This window comes from Mixophyes fleayi, chromosome 10, assembly GCF_038048845.1.
Source record: "Mixophyes fleayi isolate aMixFle1 chromosome 10, aMixFle1.hap1, whole genome shotgun sequence".
NCBI lineage: Eukaryota > Metazoa > Chordata > Amphibia > Anura > Limnodynastidae > Mixophyes > Mixophyes fleayi.
The window spans coordinates 104,805,994-104,825,329 of NC_134411.1; the positions used below are offsets into that span (position 1 = coordinate 104,805,994).

A 19,336-nucleotide genomic window follows, 5' to 3' on the forward strand; every position below is an offset into this window, starting at 1 on the left:
GTATATGTATGTGTGTATATGTGTGTATATGTGTATATATATATATATGTGTGTGTGTGTGTATGTATATGTATATAATTTTCCTCCTCTTGTCAGTCTGTGGTGCAGTGTGACATATAGAGTGTAATAGGCATTGGCTGCTACAGAATATAGCAGGATGTCCATTTCCACAATGTAACCAAACGGACCAATAAGGGGTATTAATCTGAGGGCACAAGCATTTGGGTCCATTTAGAACGAGTGGCTTTGGGGCGTCCCACGACTCTTCTGTATCTGCATCAAGGTCCAGATGTTCCTCTACCGTGTAGTATAACTCCACGACCCCCCCCCCCCCCCCCCCTCTCTCTAGAGGGTGGGATCATCCTATAACATGACACTTATCAGTGAATATCATCCTATGTTTCCCTCTGTAACTTATTCTGAAATTATCCACTATATTCCCCACCGTAAATGTACTGTTCAGTGGGGATTCTGTAGTCCTGGCTCCTATAGATAGGAAAAGCACCAGTTACATGTTCTGTATGGTCTGATGTAGTTGTGGAGGTGAGCGACTCGTGTAGCCTGAGGAACCTGGTCCCCCGATTAGAGGGACAGATCTGTCTGTGTACAGAATCCGTCTTCTCTGGGTAATAATGATTGTCGTTGTAGTAACGTGACACTGACTGGCCCCACCGGCCCTCTGTCTGTCCGTGGAATAACACAACTACTTCTATAAACTCTTTATTATGGCACAAAACTCTGCAGAGCCCATATATACATAAATCATCTATGAAAGTTATATATTACATCGGCACAAGCGCTATCTTTATAAAGTCTCTAGAACAATCCAGTGTTTGAATGAAGTGCATTAATCTAGTAATTCCCACATCTTGGGGCACAATCACCTCTATAAATGTTTGTACTGTGTGTGATCCATGTCTCTGACATCTGTGCTGGGGGGCTGAGCACCTCCCTTGTTGTCAGGGGGTAACATACAGAGATCCCCAGCAATGTCATTGTTCATACAGGCACAGGAATGTGCACAGTCCCCCCTGGGGGGGGGGAGGGGAATGGGGCTAGAAAATAAATAAATGGGTCTCAGGATTTTGTTCAGGAACTTAACTGCTAAAATAACTTATGTAAGTACCCAGGTATCCATGTGAGGGGGACTGTGCAGTTGTCATTAATGATACAAAGTGCCTCAGATTTGTACGGTATTTTATAAACAAACTGATTTAATGGGGGGGCTGTAAATTAGGATTTTGTAGTAGGATTTGATATTTTATCCTACAATAAACCTACAAGTGACTGGCCAAATTCTGACAGCTGTAGCATCTAAGAGTTAGCCAACCCTGATCTTGATGGACTACAATTCCCAGCAGAACGAGCCGGCTAACCATTGATGGAATGTAAATTGTTTTATAGTGTATAAGGCAAAGCGCAGACTGGGCAGCTGGAAAATAGGGATAAGTCTTTAAAGCTGGGACTGTCCCATTAGGCACAAGTGGTAACTATGGACATCTTCTAGGAAGACATTGAATTACTTTCTGTATTTTCTTTAAAAAAAAACCAAAAAAACTGTAGGTACTTTTGAATACTTCTTGGTCTAAATTTTGTTTCCAAATCAAAAAATAGTTTCTACTACAAAAATGCACCTTTACCAGCAGGAGCAGCTGTCGTTACATAGAATGATTGCTGGTGTTATTTTATATTTCTTAAACTGGAAGACTACTCTTAAAAAAAACAAAACGGATGAGAGTTGTAATGTAACCCACACTAGCTGCCCTCACCCCATCTGTACCATACAGCTAGTGATGCGCCTCAGCCCTGTGCAGTGATATTCACTATGTGAGTGGAGTTGATGCAGTAGACCTAATTATCCCAAAGGGCTTGCAATCTAAACAATCCCCACCTGACCAGTAGGCATACGGTCCTTGGAATTACGTGTGATTCTGTGTAATGGTACCAAGGTTTAGGGTCTCAGCGGCTTATGGCAGCCGGGACCTATACCCAAAGCTTATTGCTGCCCCAGAGTCTATACGTTGTGACTTGTCCTAAAGTGCTACGGACACAGCGAGCGGTGGCGAATCCCCAGAGGACGGAGCTCATGTCAGGAGTTTCTTGTGGTCGCTGCTGATGCTCTGGTCGGCTCGCGGAGATACCGGGGCAGCGCTTGTGCTGTCAGAGCTCTGGGACTGGCGGGTGGAGTAAGGCTGGGACAGGGCACAATACCACAGGAAGATGAACAAGCCTGTGAGGAAGGAAGCGTGAAGGAGACCGTTATAGAAGAACGTTTATCACGGAGAAGCAGGAGATCATCTGGTTTATACTGAGCATCAGGAAATCTGGTGCCCAGGGCAGACTGCTCACACCCTGCAAGTCACCTGCAGATGTGGCCAAGGGACACTCTGAATTTATATGTTCCTGGTTCTGCCTCAACTGACAATAGTTGTGTGTTATGGTGTCCATTGGTCAGAGGCAGAGTCTCTGCAATACACCAGCCCCTCAGGCAGGAGTAATCTTCTGGTAAACACAACCTCGCAGACTTGTTCCAAGAGCTTACAATCTTTCTCTTTTTTTTTTTTTTTTCCTGCTACAAAACTGATCAGCATAATGTTTGGAATATAGGCTCTGACCAAACAATTAAGTGATCAAAAGACAAATCCACTCCAACATTCCCACCCATAATCCCTCGATCGCCCGATTATCATTAGTTATTTTAATAAAATATCAAATCAGCTTATAACACGGTCACAGCACTATTACTGATAACTGTCGCCTATTAGATCATGATCAGAAACTTTCACCATCATAAAACACTTAGGGTGGGACTAATTACACTTAATATGTTTAATTAACCCCCTGCCCCCCAAATCATGACGGAGTAATAATCGCTTTAGACCAAGCTATTTATAAACATACTGTTATATCTATGACCAGCCTATAATATAATCCAGCAGGGACACAATGTATCACTTACTTTACATGTTTCTCAGAAACTCTCCATCCAGCGACACCCCCCCCCCCATCCACCCCCCGTGAGAAATACACCCACATCCCCCCTACACTGGGCGAGGGACGGGCTGCAGTCAGACTTCAGCTCTTACATTCTCTGCAACTATTTCTCACCCAGGTGGCTGGTGCCCAACAAACCACAAGATATATTAATAGCCGAGTTGTAAAGATCTCAGCGAGGTGCAGAGGAGACACGTACTTTATGCTGACAGCGGTCGGGGGGGGGGGGAGTGGGGGCCATCACTCACCTTGTAGGGCGTTTAGGATGCTGAAGAGATACTGGATCGGCAGGTAAAGGGCTCCGAAGGAGAAGAACGCCAGCCCCCACGGAAGCCCCAACATGCAGCTTAGTCCCAGTAACGTGAAACAATGGCGCTGTTTCTCTCCCCGGGTGTGCAGCGATAGACGCAGGACGCGCCGGGTCATAGCAACCAGCATACAGACATTAAATAGGAGAACTGTGGCAAAAGATCCCAGATTCACAACCTGATGGACGATGGGTTTAGTCAGCCAACACCTACAAGGAAACGACAGACTGAATAGAATGTCCAGATAGTGGGACACCAAGAGGAGATTCTAGTACAACTGGGGTGGGAACAGCTGGTGTCTGATGCCCGCGGCTCTATTTCCTGTCCATCCCGATAGACCTGAGTACATCACGTGTCTGGAGAAGTCGCCCAGCTGAGGGTCACCAGCTGAAGAGCAGACAAACAGATCTAAGGTTCCAGGAACATTAAGGAACGGGGAACATCTGGGAGACTTACATAGAAGCGGTGGCGTTCTGGGAGGATGGCCGGTCCACGTTCATGTAGTAAATACCATAATTCTCCACATCCATCAGAATAATAGCAATTACAATGAGGATCGGTGCCCCTGCGATAAGACACAATAGGATTATACCCCAACAATTGTGACATTATGTGTAAGTTACAATAAATCACATCTGATTGTGAACACAATTATTTCTATCAATCCCAAGTATTATACAGTTATATTACATACAGTTATCAGAGTTACTAACCTGCCAGTAACAGATACTAGACTATAATTACACAGCAGAGGGGGTGGGACAGTGACACGAAGACACAGGCATGTAGTTATCACACGCATGTGACTGAGTAACACACATGGGGGAAATGTTACTTCCACCAATATATGGAGACACAAGGGGCGGAGGATCTAGTTACCATCCCGCCAAGGACTCACCCCAGCCCAACAGGGCAAGTTTTATGGTGGATACAGAAGTTGAGTGGAAGACTTTGACCACCAGTCGGTAGAGATTAAACCCTTCGATGGCCATCCAGGAGAACGTACAGAGCAGAGCAAAGTGCAGAACGATAGCGGAGCCTCTACAGACATTCTGCTCTTCCAGAGCCCCCAGCACAGCGCTCATTATGAAGCTCAGGTCCAGCAGGAATACCGCCCCCAAGAGGTTCATGTGGATCTGCAACGTGGGGTTAGATTGCATCTTCCTGCCATGAGAACATACATGCATGTCAGTATATTATATCACACACATAAATTAAACATATTAACATATGGTAAAATAATTCAAATTTCCCTAGTCTGAAACTCTTTTCTGAGATACGTTATTCTTCTTAACAAATGTCATCAGCACACACAATACCACAAATTACTACACAATGCAAAAGTGTACTCCCTGCATCCGCACATAAGACAAACACATAACACGTAAAGGAACACGTCAGTGTATTACATGCAATGTAATATCTTCATGTTCTATGTAAGATATACACAAGATTCAGTCAATCTACATGTAACATACAGTGATATCTCATGGATCTGGAACAACATTTCTAGCTCAAGGATGAAGAGAACGGACAGTGCGGAGATGCTGCATGTAACATACATGTAACACACAATGACAGATCTCCGTACCTGGAGCAGCAGATCCAGCTGATGGTGAACAAACAGGACAGTGCGGAGATGCTGCATGTAACACACATGTAACATACATGTAACCCACAATGACAGATCTCAGTACCTGGAGCAGCAGATCCAGCTGATGGTGAACAGACAGGACAGTGCGGAGATGCTGCATGTAACATACATGTAACATACATGTAACACACAATGACAGATCTCAGTACCTGGAGCAGCAGATCCAGCTGATGGTGAACAGACAGGACAGTGCGGAGATGCTGCATGTAACATACATGTAACACACATGTAACACACAATGACAGATCTCAGTACCTGGAGCAGCAGATCCAGCTGATGGTGAACAGACAGGACAGTGCGGAGATGCTGCATGTAACACACATGTAACCCACAATGACAGACCTCAGTACCTGGAGCAGCAGATCCAGCCGATGGTGAACAGACAGGACAGTGCGGAGATGCTGCATGTAACATACATGTAACATACATGTAACACACAATGACAGATCTCCGTACCTGGAGCAGCAGATCCAGCCGATGGTGAACAGACAGGACAGTGCGGAGATGCTGCATGTAACATACATGTAACACACATGTAGCATACATGTAACATACATGTAACACACAATGACAGATCTCAGTACCTGGAGCAGCAGATCCAGCTGATGGTGAACAAACAGGACAGTGCGGAGATGCTGCATGTAACACACATGTAACACACATGTAACCCACAATGACAGATCTCAGTACCTGGAGCAGCAGATCCAGCTGATGGTGAACAGACAGGACAGTGCGGAGATGCTGCATGTAACACACATGTAACATACATGTAACACACAATGACAGATCTCAGTACCTGGAGCAGCAGATCCAGCCGATGGTGAACAGACAGGACAGTGCGGAGATGCTGCATGTAACACACATGTAACACACATGTAACACACAATGACAGATCTCAGTACCTGGAGCAGCAGATCCAGCTGATGGTGAACAGACAGGACAGTGCGGAGATGCTGCATGTAACACACATGTAACACACATGTAACATACATGTAACACACAATGACAGATCTCAGTACCTGGAGCAGCAGATCCAGCCGATGGTGAACAGACAGGACAGTGCGGAGATGCTGCATCCAGCGAATGTCAGGACAGACAGAGAAACGAGGTGCGCCTCTGATATGACCTCGCTGGACACTTGCTGCACAACGAGAGCACAGATTAGGGGGACACTAGGTATCCGGGTGCATATTACATTACTGGAGGTTTCAGGGAACACACTACATAGTAGAAATTAGTGGGTGACGATGAGTGAAGGAATTGGGAATATCTATTGTATTACTGGCATTTTGGGGTACACATTATAATACTGGGTTCAGGATATTTACAGAATATATATTAGTGAGAAGGATCATACTTCAAGCCTAGTACAAAACTCACCATCAATACTGCAAAGTAAGTCAGATGATTACACCTGCACTCCGTGTGGTGCACGCTGGGGATCGTACGGCAGCCATAAGTACTCCACTCCTCCGATGATTCTGTGGGAGAAGATGTGGTCAGCCCCAGTCGTGTCATTACAGAGACAGCCCTACAGGGGGAGCTAGTTGTGTCATTACAGAGACAGCCCTACAGGGGGAGCTAGTTGTGTCATTACAGAGACAGCCCTACAGGGGGAGCTAGTTGTGTCCTTACAGAGACAGCCCTACAGGGGGAGCTAGTCGTGTCATTACAGAGACAGCCCTACAGGGGGAGCTAGTTGTGTCACTACAGAGACAGCCCTACAGGGGGAGCTAGTCGTGTCACTACAGAGACAGACCTACAGGGGGAGCTAGTTGTGTCACTACAGAGACAGACCTACAGGGGGAGCTAGTCGTGTCACTACAGAGACAGACCTACAGGGGGAGCTAGTTGTGTCACTACAGAGACAGCCCTACAGGGGGAGCTAGTCGTGTCACTATAGAGACAGACCTACAGGGGGAGCTAGTTGTGTCACTACAGAGACAGACCTACAGGGGGAGCTAGTTGTGTCACTACAGAGACAGCCCTACAGGGGGAGCTAGTTGTGTCATTACAGAGACAGCCCTACAGGGGGAGCTAGTTGTGTCATTACAGAGACAGCCCTACAGGGGGAGCTAGTTGTGTCCTTACAGAGACAGCCCTACAGGGGGAGCTAGTTGTGTCCTTACAGAGACAGCCCTACAGGGGGAGCTAGTTGTGTCCTTACAGAGACAGCCCTACAGGGGGAGCTAGTCGTGTCATTACAGAGACAGCCCTACAGGGGGAGCTAGTTGTGTCACTACAGAGACAGCCCTACAGGGGGAGCTAGTCGTGTCACTACAGAGACAGACCTACAGGGGGAGCTAGTTGTGTCACTACAGAGACAGACCTACAGGGGGAGCTAGTTGTGTCACTACAGAGACAGACCTACAGGGGGAGCTAGTCGTGTCACTACAGAGACAGACCTACAGGGGGAGCTAGTTGTGTCACTACAGAGACAGCCCTACAGGGGGAGCTAGTCGTGTCACTATAGAGACAGACCTACAGGGGGAGCTAGTTGTGTCACTACAGAGACAGACCTACAGGGGGAGCTAGTTGTGTCACTACAGAGACAGCCCTACAGGGGGAGCTAGTTGTGTCATTACAGAGACAGCCCTACAGGGGGAGCTAGTTGTGTCATTACAGAGACAGCCCTACAGGGGGAGCTAGTTGTGTCATTACAGAGACAGACCTACAGGGGGAGCTAGTTGTGTCATTACAGAGACAGCCCTACAGGGGGAGCTAGTCGTGTCATTACAGAGACAGCCCTACAGGGGGAGCTAGTCGTGTCATTACAGAGACAGCCCTACAGGGGGAGCTAGTCGGTGGCATTACAGAGACAGCCCTACAGGGGGAGCTAGTCGTGTCATTACAGAGACAGACCTACAGGGGGAGCTAGTTGTGTCATTACAGAGACAGACCTACAGGGGGAGCTAGTTGTGTCATTACAGAGACAGACCTACAGGGGGAGCTAGTTGTGTCATTACAGAGACAGACCTACAGGGGGAGCTAGTCGTGTCACTACAGAGACAGACCTACAGGGGGAGCTAGTCGTGTCACTACAGAGACAGACCTACAAGGGGAGCTAGTCGGTGGCATTACAGAGACAGCCCTACAGGGGGAGCTAGTCGTGTCATTACAGAGACAGACCTACAGGGGGAGCTAGTCGTGTCATTACAGAGACAGACCTACAGGGGGAGCTAGTCGTGTCATTACAGAGACAGACCTACAGGGGGAGCTAGTCGTGTCAGTTTCTGAGCATTGCATCTGGCAGGAAATGCTGATCCGCAATGATTCTTTATATGCCAAAGACGTGACTACTTGTCTGTACTTATTTAAGATGCACATCCTATTCAGGGTCTTTGAAAAAACCTCTGTAAAATGCATCTATGTTTAGTTTTGTGGGTTGGTGGATGAACCGGAAAATGGGCATAGTGGAACATTAGAGCAGGGTGCCAGGTAACTTGCCCATTTGCCATCTCCTCTCGTCAATAATTAGCACCCGGGTTATGTATTGTACATACAGATTAATTTGTTTATGGTGGGTTCTCTATGCTCGCTAGATTCGTTAACACAACCCCTACAGGAGCTACCGTCACTTAGGGCCCCCAGCCGACCGGAGGCACCCAGAGAAATTGCCAAGTTGAGCCGGAAGTGCTGGTCAAACCAGGACACAAAATTACCTTTAAAAGACTACATAGGATTAAACTGGGGCTGGGCTTGAGATGCCCAGGGACTGTTGCGATTATGCCCCCTTTGTCTAGTTATATGGATGCCCAATTTTCATCTTCATGTCTAGCTAGACTGCCCGCAGCCGCTCACAGCAGGGTGCCTGCTGAGAACTTGGGGGATGTGACAGTTGCTCCAATAAGCAGGTACCAATCCATCATAGGTTGGTTATCTAAGACAGCCCTGTTGAATCCACAACACTGTGAGAAGCTGGGAATAAATAGAGGCAACACCCCATCAACAGGAGTCTTTTGCTTGGACAGATTTAGCTATGGGCTACAGCTGCTTTTGGACTAGTCATGGATCATGCCAGTGACTCTGAAGACTTGGCCAGTTTGTTAGCCTGCCCAAAGTGGGAAGACATTGGACTTGGTCCCTAGTTTGTTGATAGAGGAGTGTAAGATCGTGTTTCAGCAGCCAGGAAAGTGACTATAAGCTCCATTTAGATAGGGTTGTATATTAGGTTTGGAACACATCGGTATTTATTCATTTAATAGTGATAAAATCCTGTGTGTTGTGCTTTAGCAATAATGTGTTTTACTTTACCCTCTAGCTGCCTAGGTGGGTAGGATGCCAGATTGATGCCTAAGGCTGCCTTTGGGCAATAGCTGGCAAGGTAAAAGACCTGAACATTACCCCAGTATACTCACATCAATGTCCACACTCCTACCACTTTATCACCATTCACTCCATTTGATATTTGCCCAATCTGCACTCGGCTAGAAACGCCCCTCATCCACCCAACTCCTCCTGTCTTCTGGGGCAAACTGTTGAACTCCGCTATCTTGGCCACAAAAGTGGGTTCATGTGCGCAAAAGTAGGCGCATGATGTCACAAGAAAGCATTTCCGCTGCGGCTTTGTAAATGAACCTCACTGTTCCTGTTTTACCCCTATTGCCTCCGTTTATCCTGGGTCCCAGTTCCAGACTTTGCTGGCTGTATAGAGCATCAGATCACATGAGCTCCAGTAGGGACTTCCTGCAGCAGCAGATGAGGATGGAAGTAGGGAGGAGAGTAATGGAGAACTGATACCTTCAGGTAGAGTACAGGTAGCCGGAGAGTATGGGCAGAGTAGACCTGCTGGCCACCCACACATAACATGCAATGAGTACAGAATACCAGCCCTGGGAAATACATACTATACAGACATACAGTATAGAAGCTTATAGCAGACAGAAATGTTACTCACCGTCCCAGAACACACACAATGGGGAGACGTCTCCCTGCAGAGATACAAGGTGAAAAGTATGAGGGGTAATATCTCTTAGATTGTCAGCTCTTGAAAACAGACTTTAATGTATACAATTGTAAAGCACTGCAGAGTTTGCTCTGGCTATATATATATATATATATATATACAAATGTGAATAAATACTGTGCCATATATATTTGCTTGACCCAAATACATTTTAGCATTGTTTCAATGTTTTCTTCTGAATACCAAATAATTTATTAAACAACAAACTAGACAAAAATCTTCACATAATAAGAGATTAGAATATGATTGTGTTCATAGAACACAGCGGATTCTCTCTCTTTGTCGTTAAGGAACAGACAGGAGACAAGAACCAGATAAACCTTAGAAACCTTTTCAGGACAGATCTTATATATCATATATAGGAGACAGGACCTGCGTGTGGCTGTCCCAGGAACTTCCACATTGTTATCACTGGTCGCCTGGAGCGGGTTATGTTCAGCGAGTCGTCGCGTTAGATCACTGCGCGCTGCTCAATTATGCACCAAATCTAGGATGTGGTTTGGCATTTGTCTGGATGTAAATTGTATTTAGGAAGTTGTGGGCAGTACAGACGTACCTGGGGCCACAGACAAGATTTATATTGTAGGTTCCTTAGGGAGCTGCAGCTTCTAAATCACCTCTAAATCATAAATGATGGATTTTGTTCTTCCCATTTCCCCATTTGTAGGATCAGTGATCTGGGGGTTAAGAAGCTGCTGTATATTTAAGGGGGGGGGGGGTCGTTGTAGATGTGCAGCGCTCTCCCATCTGCTGTGCGGCGCTCTCCCATCTGCTGTGCGGCGCTCTCCCATCTGCTGTGCGGCGCTCTCCCATCTGCTGTGCGGCGCTCTCCCATCTGCTGTGCGGCGCTCTCCCATCTGCTGTGCGGCGCTCTCCCATCTGCTGTGCGGCGCTCTCCCATCTGCTGTGCGGCGCTCTCCCATCTGCTGTGCGGCGCTCTCCCATCTGCTGTGCGGCGCTCTCCTATCTGCTGTGCGGCGCTCTCCCATCTGCTGTGCGGCGCTCTCCCATCTGCTGTGCGGCGCTCTCCCATCTGCTGTGCGGCGCTCTCCCATCTGCTGTGCGGCGCTCTCCTATCTGCTGTGCGGCGCTCTCTCCTGCAGGCCGCACTCCTCTCTCTCCACACTGAGACGGGAGAACGAGCAGATGGGAAGGAGATACAGGTACTGGGGGCCATCTGGAGGGGATGTGACCGTTATTCCTGAACACTTTGAAGAAATTGTGCCTGAACTGTGGTGAATAAACAGCCGTGATGATGTGTGGTGTATAAACAGCCGTGATGATGTGTGGTGTATAATCTGCTGCAGGTGCAAACACCCAGAATGTGGTCAGAGAAACAGAACGTGCCCCGAAAACATGTTGTATATAAAGAAATTCATTGTGAGGATCAAAAACTCCCAAGTACTGTTGTACAACTAATCAAATGACAGAATCCCGGAGAGGTGTCACACGAAGGACACCTAACATAAGTGATGTTATAAGGTAGATACCTGGGACAGATATTACAGGATAGAGATGTTACAGGAGGGAGTAACGCGTGTCGGCGGACGCTGCGCTCGCTGTTCTAAATACTCAGACTTATAACATTTGTTATTATCAATCCAGTAAACCCTGGATAAAGTGCTGCAGTGGAAGAAGAGATTAGCTCATTAGACCTATAATAGGCATATAAGACTGTGGAATAACGTCCAAGCTTAATTATAGCTGTACTGAATGAATGTATCCAATTGATCAAACTATCTTAGCCCTACACCATAAATTATATTATGTATCATAGGCAATTAAGGGGACAATTTTGAGAAAACCTATTGCTTTTGGAATGGAATATAAAGTTTAAGAGGAATAACCTTATCAAGATTATAAGTAAGCACCTGAGAATATTAATTACATAGGTGCCAATATATTAACTCTGAGGGAATCTCTCTATATAATATATATATATATATATATATATGAGATTATTCAGTTCAAGAAAGACTTACAGTGGGAATTATGGATTGAATTCTTACCTATTCATTAAAAGTGTCTGAGAAATTACATTTGTATTCATACATATTAATCTATAAAAGAGGAGAATATATAAGATTTATTTGAACAGCGTCACGGCGAGGTAGTACTATCCTACCTATCTTAACAGTGATTGTTTCTGGATTTAATTTCATATTCATCTTTTAATATTTTGCTACACGTTTCTTTAATTGTTTCAATATGTTTTTTGTTCAGATTTTAATAGTACATAATAAAGATTAAGAATTTAAATTATTACTTTGGTCATTTGAGTGCCTCACAAAAAACACACTCTTCCTCTATTCAGGATAGAGATGTTACAAGTGAGAGTAATGTTACCTGGGACAGGTGTTACAGATGAGAGTAATGTTACCTGGGACAGGTGTTACAGATGGGAGTAATGTTACCTGCGACAGGTGTTACAGATGAGAGTAATGTTACCTGGGACAGGTGTTACAGATGAGAGTAATGTTACCTGGGACAGGTGTTACAGGTGGGAGTACTATTACCCTGGACAGGTGTTACAGATGAGAGTACTATTACCCTGGACAGGTGTTACAGATGAGAGTAATGTTACCTGCGACAGGTGTTACAGATGAGAGTAATGTTACCCGGGACAGGTGTTATAGTACAGAGGTGTTACCTGGGACAGATGTTACAGATGGGAGTAATGTTACCTGGTACAGGTGTTACAGATGAGAGTAATGTTACCTGGGACAGGTGTTACAGATGAGAGTAATGTTACCTGGGACAGGTGTTATAGTACAGAGGTGTTACCTGGGACAGATGTTACAGATGAGAGTAATGTTACCTGGGACAGGTGTTACAGATGAGAGTAATGTTACCTGGGACAGGTGTTACAGAGGAGAGTAATGTTACCTGGGACAGGTGTTACAGATGAGAGTAATGTTACCTGCGACAGGTGTTACAGATGAGAGTAATGTTACCCGGGACAGGTGTTACAGATGAGAGTAATGTTACCTGGGACAGGTGTTACAGATGAGAGTAATGTTACCTGGGACAGGTGTTACAGATGAGAGTAATGTTACCTGGGACAGGTGTTACAGATGAGAGTAATGTTACCTGGGACAGGTGTTACAGATGAGAGTAATGTTACCTGGGACAGGTGTTACAGATGAGAGTAATGTTACCTGGGACAGGTGTTACAGATGAGAGTAATGTTACCTGGGACAGGTGTTACAGATGAGAGTAATGTTACCTGGGACAGGTGTTACAGATGAGAGTAATGTTACCTGGGACAGGTGTTACAGATGAGAGTAATGTTACCCGGGACAGGTGTTACAGATGAGAGTAATGTTACCCGGGACAGGTGTTACAGATGAGAGTAATGTTACCCGGGACAGGTGTTACAGATGAGAGTAATGTTACCTGCGACAGGTGTTACAGTATAGTGTTACAGATAGGAGTAATGTTACCTGGTACCGGTGTTATAGTACAGAGGTGTTACCTGGGACAGATGTTACAGATGGGAGTAATGTTACCTGGTACAGGTGTTACAGATGAGAGTAATGTTACCTGGGACAGGTGTTACAGATGAGAGTAATGTTACCTGGGACAGGTGTTATAGTACAGAGGTGTTACCTGGGACAGATGTTACAGATGGGAGTAATGTTACCTGGTACAGGTGATACAGGATAGAGACGTTACAGGTGAGAGTAATGTTACCCGGGACAGGTGTTACAGATGAGAGTAATGTTACCTGGGACAGGTGTTACAGATGAGAGTAATGTTACCTGGGACAGGTGTTACAGATGAGAGTAATGTTACCTGGGACAGGTGTTACAGATGAGAGTAATGTTACCTGGGACAGGTGTTACAGATGAGAGTAATGTTACCTGGGACAGGTGTTACAGATGAGAGTAATGTTACCTGCGACAGGTGTTACAGATGAGAGTAATGTTACCCGGGACAGGTGTTACAGATGAGAGTAATGTTACCTGCGACAGGTGTTACAGTATAGTGTTACAGATAGGAGTAATGTTACCTGGTACCGGTGTTATAGTACAGAGGTGTTACCTGGGACAGATGTTACAGATGGGAGTAATGTTACCTGGTACAGGTGATACAGGATAGAGATGTTACAGGTGGGAGTACTATTACCCGGGACAGGTGTTACAGATGAGAGTAATGTTACCTGGGACAGGTGTTACAGATGAGAGTAATGTTACCTGGGACAGGTGTTATAGTACAGAGGTGTTACCTGGGACAGATGTTACAGATGGGAGTAATGTTACCTGGGACAGGTGTTACAGTATAGTGTTACAGATAGGAGTAATGTTACCTGGTGCAGGTGATACAGGATAGAGATGTTACAGGTGGGAGTACTATTACCCGGGACAGGTGTTACAGATGAGAGTAATGTTACCTGGGACAGGTGTTACAGTATAGTGTTACAGATAGGAGTAATGTTACCTGGTGCAGGTGATACAGGATAGAGATGTTACAGGTGGGAGTACTATTACCCGGGACAGGTGATACAGGTGGGAGTACTATTACCCGGGACAGGTGTTACAGATGAGAGTAATGTTACCTGCGACAGGTGTTACAGTATAGTGTTACAGATAGGAGTAATGTTACCTGGTACCAGTGTTATAGTACAGAGGTGTTACCTGGGACAGATGTTACAGGTGGGAGTACTATTACCCGGGACAGGTGTTACAGATGAGAGTAATGTTACCTGGTACAGGTGATACAGGATAGAGATGTTACAGGTGGGAGTACTATTACCCGGGACAGGTGTTACAGATGAGAGTAATGTTACCTGGTACAGGTGATACAGGATAGAGATGTTACAGGTGGGAGTACTATTACCCGGGACAGGTGTTACAGATGAGAGTAATGTTACCTGGGACAGGTGTTACAGTATAGTGTTACAGATAGGAGTAATGTTACCTGGTGCAGGTGATACAGGATAGAGATGTTACAGGTGGGAGTACTATTACCCGGGACAGGTGTTACAGATGAGAGTAATGTTACCTGCGACAGGTGTTACAGTATAGTGTTACAGATAGGAGTAATGTTACCTGGTACCGGTGTTATAGGACAGAGGTGTTACCTGGGACAGATGTTACAGATGAGAGTAATGTTACCTGGGACAGGTGTTACAGTATAGTGTTACAGATAGGAGTAATGTTACCTGGTACCGGTGTTATAGGACAGAGGTGTTACCTGGGACAGATGTTACAGATGAGAGTAATGTTACCTGGGACAGGTGTTACAGTATAGTGTTACAGATAGGAGTAATGTTACCTGGTGCAGGTGATACAGGATAGAGATGTTACAGGTGGGAGTACTATTACCTGGGACAGGTGTTACAGATGAGAGTAATGTTACCTGCGACAGGTGTTACAGTATAGTGTTACAGATAGGAGTAATGTTACCTGGTACCGGTGTTATAGGACAGAGGTGTTACCTGGGACAGATGTTACAGATGAGAGTAATGTTACCTGGGACAGGTGTTACAGATGAGAGTAATGTTACCTGGGACAGGTGATACAGGATAGAGACGTTACAGGTGGGATTAATGCTGGGACAAGTGGTACATGATAGAAAGGTGTTATCTGGAAAAGTAGATGCTCAAAATATAGACATATAACCTATAACGAATAAATATTAAAGAGTTGTTACCTTTAGGGGCTGGTGACGGAAGGTAAGTATAATGTCTTCTGATAGATCAGAGACCGGTGTATCCTCCAGGCTGATGCCGACCACTTCATCTCCCAGGACTGTGCTGTTTGCGGCATCCTGTGCACAGAACGATGGAGGACTGTTACCGGGATTCATGTTACACATATGTGCCGTGTGGCCGCAGAGGGCAGGGACTGTGTGGCCGCAGAGGGCAGGGACTGTGTGGCCGCAGAGGGCAGGGACTGTGTGGCCGCAGAGGGCAGGGACTGTGTGGCCGCAGAGGGCAGGGACTGTGTGGCCGCAGAGGGCAGGGACTGTGTGCCGTGTGGCCGCAGAGGGCAGGGACTGTGTGGCCGCAGAGGGCAGGGACTGTGTGGCCGCAGAGGGCAGGGACTGTGTGGCCGCAGAGGGCAGGGACTGTGTGGCCTCAGAGGGCAGGGACTGTGTGGCCTCAGAGGGCAGTGACTGTGTGGCCGCAGAGGGCAGGGACTGTGTGGCCTCAGAGGGCAGGGACTGTGTGGCCTCAGAGGGCAGTGACTGTGTGGCCGCAGAGGGCAGGGACTGTGTGGCCGCAGAGGGCAGGGACTGTGTGGCCTCAGAGGGCAGGGACTGTGTGGCCGCAGAGGGCAGGGACTGTGTGGCCGCAGAGGGCAGGGACTGTGTGGCCGCAGAGGGCAGGGACTGTGTGACGTGTGGCCGCAGAGGGCAGTGACTGTGTGACGTGTGGCCGCAGAGGGCAGGGACTGTGTGGCCGCAGAGGGCAGGGACTGTGTGGCCGCAGAGGGCAGGGACTGTGTGGCCGCAGAGGGCAGGGACTGTGTGGCCTCAGAGGGCAGGGACTGTGTGGCCTCAGAGGGCAGTGACTGTGTGGCCGCAGAGGGCAGGGACTGTGTGGCCGCAGAGGGCAGGGACTGTGTGGCCTCAGAGGGCAGGGACTGTGTGGCCGCAGAGGGCAGGGACTGTGTGGCCGCAGAGGGCAGGGACTGTGTGGCCGCAGAGGGCAGGGACTGTGTGACGTGTGGCCGCAGAGGGCAGTGACTGTGTGACGTGTGGCCGCAGAGGGCAGGGACTGTGTGGCCGCAGAGGGCAGGGACTGTGTGGCCGCAGAGGGCAGGGACTGTGTGGCCGCAGAGGGCAGGGACTGTGTGGCCGCAGAGGGCAGGGACTGTGTGGCCGCAGAGGGCAGGGACTGTGTGACGTGTGACCGCAGTGATCTCACCTGGAAGAGAGAGAGACCGTGGATTCGGACCACATGCAGTCTCTTTGTGGGAGTATTCTTCACGCTCTCTAACAGTTCTGGTGGGAAATATACAGAGACCCCCAGACTCTCGGAAAAAGAGTTTAACTGGAAGAGAGAAGAAGTAATTTAGAATCCGCCTTTAGCAATGAATTTAAATAATGAAATAGCATTTGGGGAGATTTTAGATTACAGGTAATTGAGACAGAACCAGGGATGTAACTTTTAGAGTCAGACAGGATAAGAACATTACAGTCGCATACAGGAAAAAATAAAGTTGTGTAGCACAAATTTTACACAAATGCACCAATTTGACAACTATACACGTACACCGGTGCGTACCCCCTTTCAACGAATGTTTGCCCAGTCTCTGACACCACCGGGCATTTTGTGGGGGTAAAATTCTTTGTGTATTTAGGGCCATTTCCAGGTTAGTGGCCGCTCACAATCCCCACCTTTTATATATTTATTACATATCTCATTCAGAGTCACAAATCTCGTTTTGCTATTGGCTGCCATACGAGGTACGTGACTGAAGATCAGTACATGAACTCAGCATATAGCGCCCGATCCACCCAACTCCAACCATAGTACAGGGCAACTATTCACATGCCCACAGTCGCCACTGGTTTGACTTGATGAAACCTGGGCGTAGCAATACAATTGTGCCATCAGCTGACGGTGAGAAACGGCATTACATTGTGTGCACACACACACACACACACACACACACACACACACACACACACACACACACACACACACACCTGCTTGCACACGTATAGTACACATGCTTATACACGTACATGGACACACACGCATAGTACACACACACACACACACACACACACACCTGCTTGCACACGTATAGTACACACACACGTATAGTACACATGCTTACACATGTACATGGACACACACGTATAGTACACACACGTACATGGACACACACACACATATAGTACACCTGCTTACACACGTACATGGACACACACGCATAGTACACACACACTTTAACACTCACCACATTAGTAGAATCCAGCTTGTATACAGCCGCCTGCAGAGACCCCTTCCCAAAATGGTGACTGTTCCCATCAAACTGTACACCAGAGAGCGCTGTATCAATCCATCTGTCTAGCCTGGAACAAGACAACAGTCCCTGTTATGGGGGGTCTGGGAATTTTTACCCCTGTGCCCTAACCTAACTGAACCCCACCAATCACACCTCTCATTTGGTACCAACAGCATATTCCCTATTTATTCTGTATAAACCGCATCAGTTCTTCAGACACACCGGACTGTGCCAACACTACATTTAGGTGATAACATTTGCACTAAACCACAGCGACCAATCACATACTTGCTTTCATTGTCTAACTTGCACTAGACTGATATAAACAAATTGCTGATTGGTTACTATGATCCTCTGCATATGTCACACCTAAATGTGATTATAATAAATGAGGACCAGTATATCACTGGTTCCTGCGCCGTAGAGAGAAATTCCCAGACAAACACGAGTCCAGAGCTGACAACTTAGTGAGAAAAGACTGTAACATCCACCAGGGGTCGGCAACCAATCAGAGCGCCGGCTGGGATCTAGTCGAGCCCAGGTGTGCCGGTTGTACATTATATTATACATTTAATAATTTATTATTTTATCATGCTGATATTAATAGTAATGGGACCAACAAATAAATGTTGATGTTATGCCCCACTATAGTGCCCCCAGTTCATCCATATGTGTTAGCTGCTCTCTTATGTGCTGCCCACCAGGGGGTTGGCACATCTTTCATCCCACAACAGAACCTGGCCTCTGCCACACTGAAGCAGCTGGATATGGCTGAAAGGAGCCGCTGTGCAGGCCGAGCCCTGGTCTACATGACGCACTACAATCTCCTGATGTATTGGCATATTAAATATCCTTCTTCAATAGACAATAAATTATAAAGAACAGATAAATTAAATTGTGCGTCAGGTCAATAATGAGGAATAGGACATTTCCATGGACAAATTAAAAGCTGGGACAGTCTGGACATGATGCATTTACATCCTTATTATTAGACTATTGCTCAGGACTTCTAGAATTATTGCAGAGATTTGTGGGACCGTTTATTCCAGAATTATTGGGATAATAATCAGCCATTATTCGGGAAACTTACTCTCGTCGGTTCCCGTTGAATCCCGACTTCTCCAGATAGTCGCCGACTTGTGAAATCTCATGTTCTAGAAAGGTGGTATCTGTGGGGGAGACAGAAACACCAAAGATAGAGGTCAGGGCTGGGCACAAAATATTATTCATCATCTACATAGTTAGATGTGAAAACACAAATACCCAAATTCACAAACTACTATTTGCCTAACAAAAACCACTGAATACTGGGGCATCGCTGACACGCTCACGTTTAGTCAGAGATTTGTTTTTATGCAGCAAAGATTTAATAATTTTATATTGTCATTGTTTCTTTGCAAGTTCTCTGTTAATAACATATATATCAGAGATTAGAATACAGGGGGAATTC

General features: G+C 46.5%; 1 protein-coding gene and 1 long non-coding RNA gene across 4 annotated transcripts in view; both read right to left on the reverse strand.

The window, feature by feature from the left end:
- Nucleotides 1-707: 707 nt before the first annotated feature.
- The window catches only part of LOC142104651 (adhesion G-protein coupled receptor G1-like), a 67,432-nt gene continuing 48,803 nt past the window's right edge, over nucleotides 708-19,336 (reverse strand). For all 3 annotated transcript variants that reach the window (XM_075189447.1, XM_075189448.1, XM_075189449.1), the window contains exons 4-14: nucleotides 18,977-19,055; nucleotides 17,839-17,953; nucleotides 16,797-16,922; nucleotides 15,578-15,694; nucleotides 9,854-9,887; nucleotides 6,337-6,437; nucleotides 5,976-6,097; nucleotides 4,201-4,466; nucleotides 3,759-3,867; nucleotides 3,243-3,511; nucleotides 708-2,230 (exon numbers count right to left, since the gene is read on the reverse strand). In XM_075189447.1, coding sequence (XP_075045548.1) covers nucleotides 2,085-2,230; nucleotides 3,243-3,511; nucleotides 3,759-3,867; nucleotides 4,201-4,466; nucleotides 5,976-6,097; nucleotides 6,337-6,437; nucleotides 9,854-9,887; nucleotides 15,578-15,694; nucleotides 16,797-16,922; nucleotides 17,839-17,953; nucleotides 18,977-19,055 — 1,484 coding nt within the window. In that variant the 3' untranslated portion in view covers nucleotides 708-2,084. The remainder of the gene's footprint in view (nucleotides 2,231-3,242; nucleotides 3,512-3,758; nucleotides 3,868-4,200; nucleotides 4,467-5,975; nucleotides 6,098-6,336; nucleotides 6,438-9,853; nucleotides 9,888-15,577; nucleotides 15,695-16,796; nucleotides 16,923-17,838; nucleotides 17,954-18,976; nucleotides 19,056-19,336) is intronic.
- LOC142104652 (uncharacterized) lies at nucleotides 13,874-14,497 on the reverse strand. The gene is made up of 3 exons (XR_012679616.1): nucleotides 14,363-14,497; nucleotides 14,232-14,315; nucleotides 13,874-14,084 (listed from the first exon to the last, which is right to left on the reverse strand). It is a non-coding gene; the product is annotated as an uncharacterized LOC142104652 (long non-coding RNA).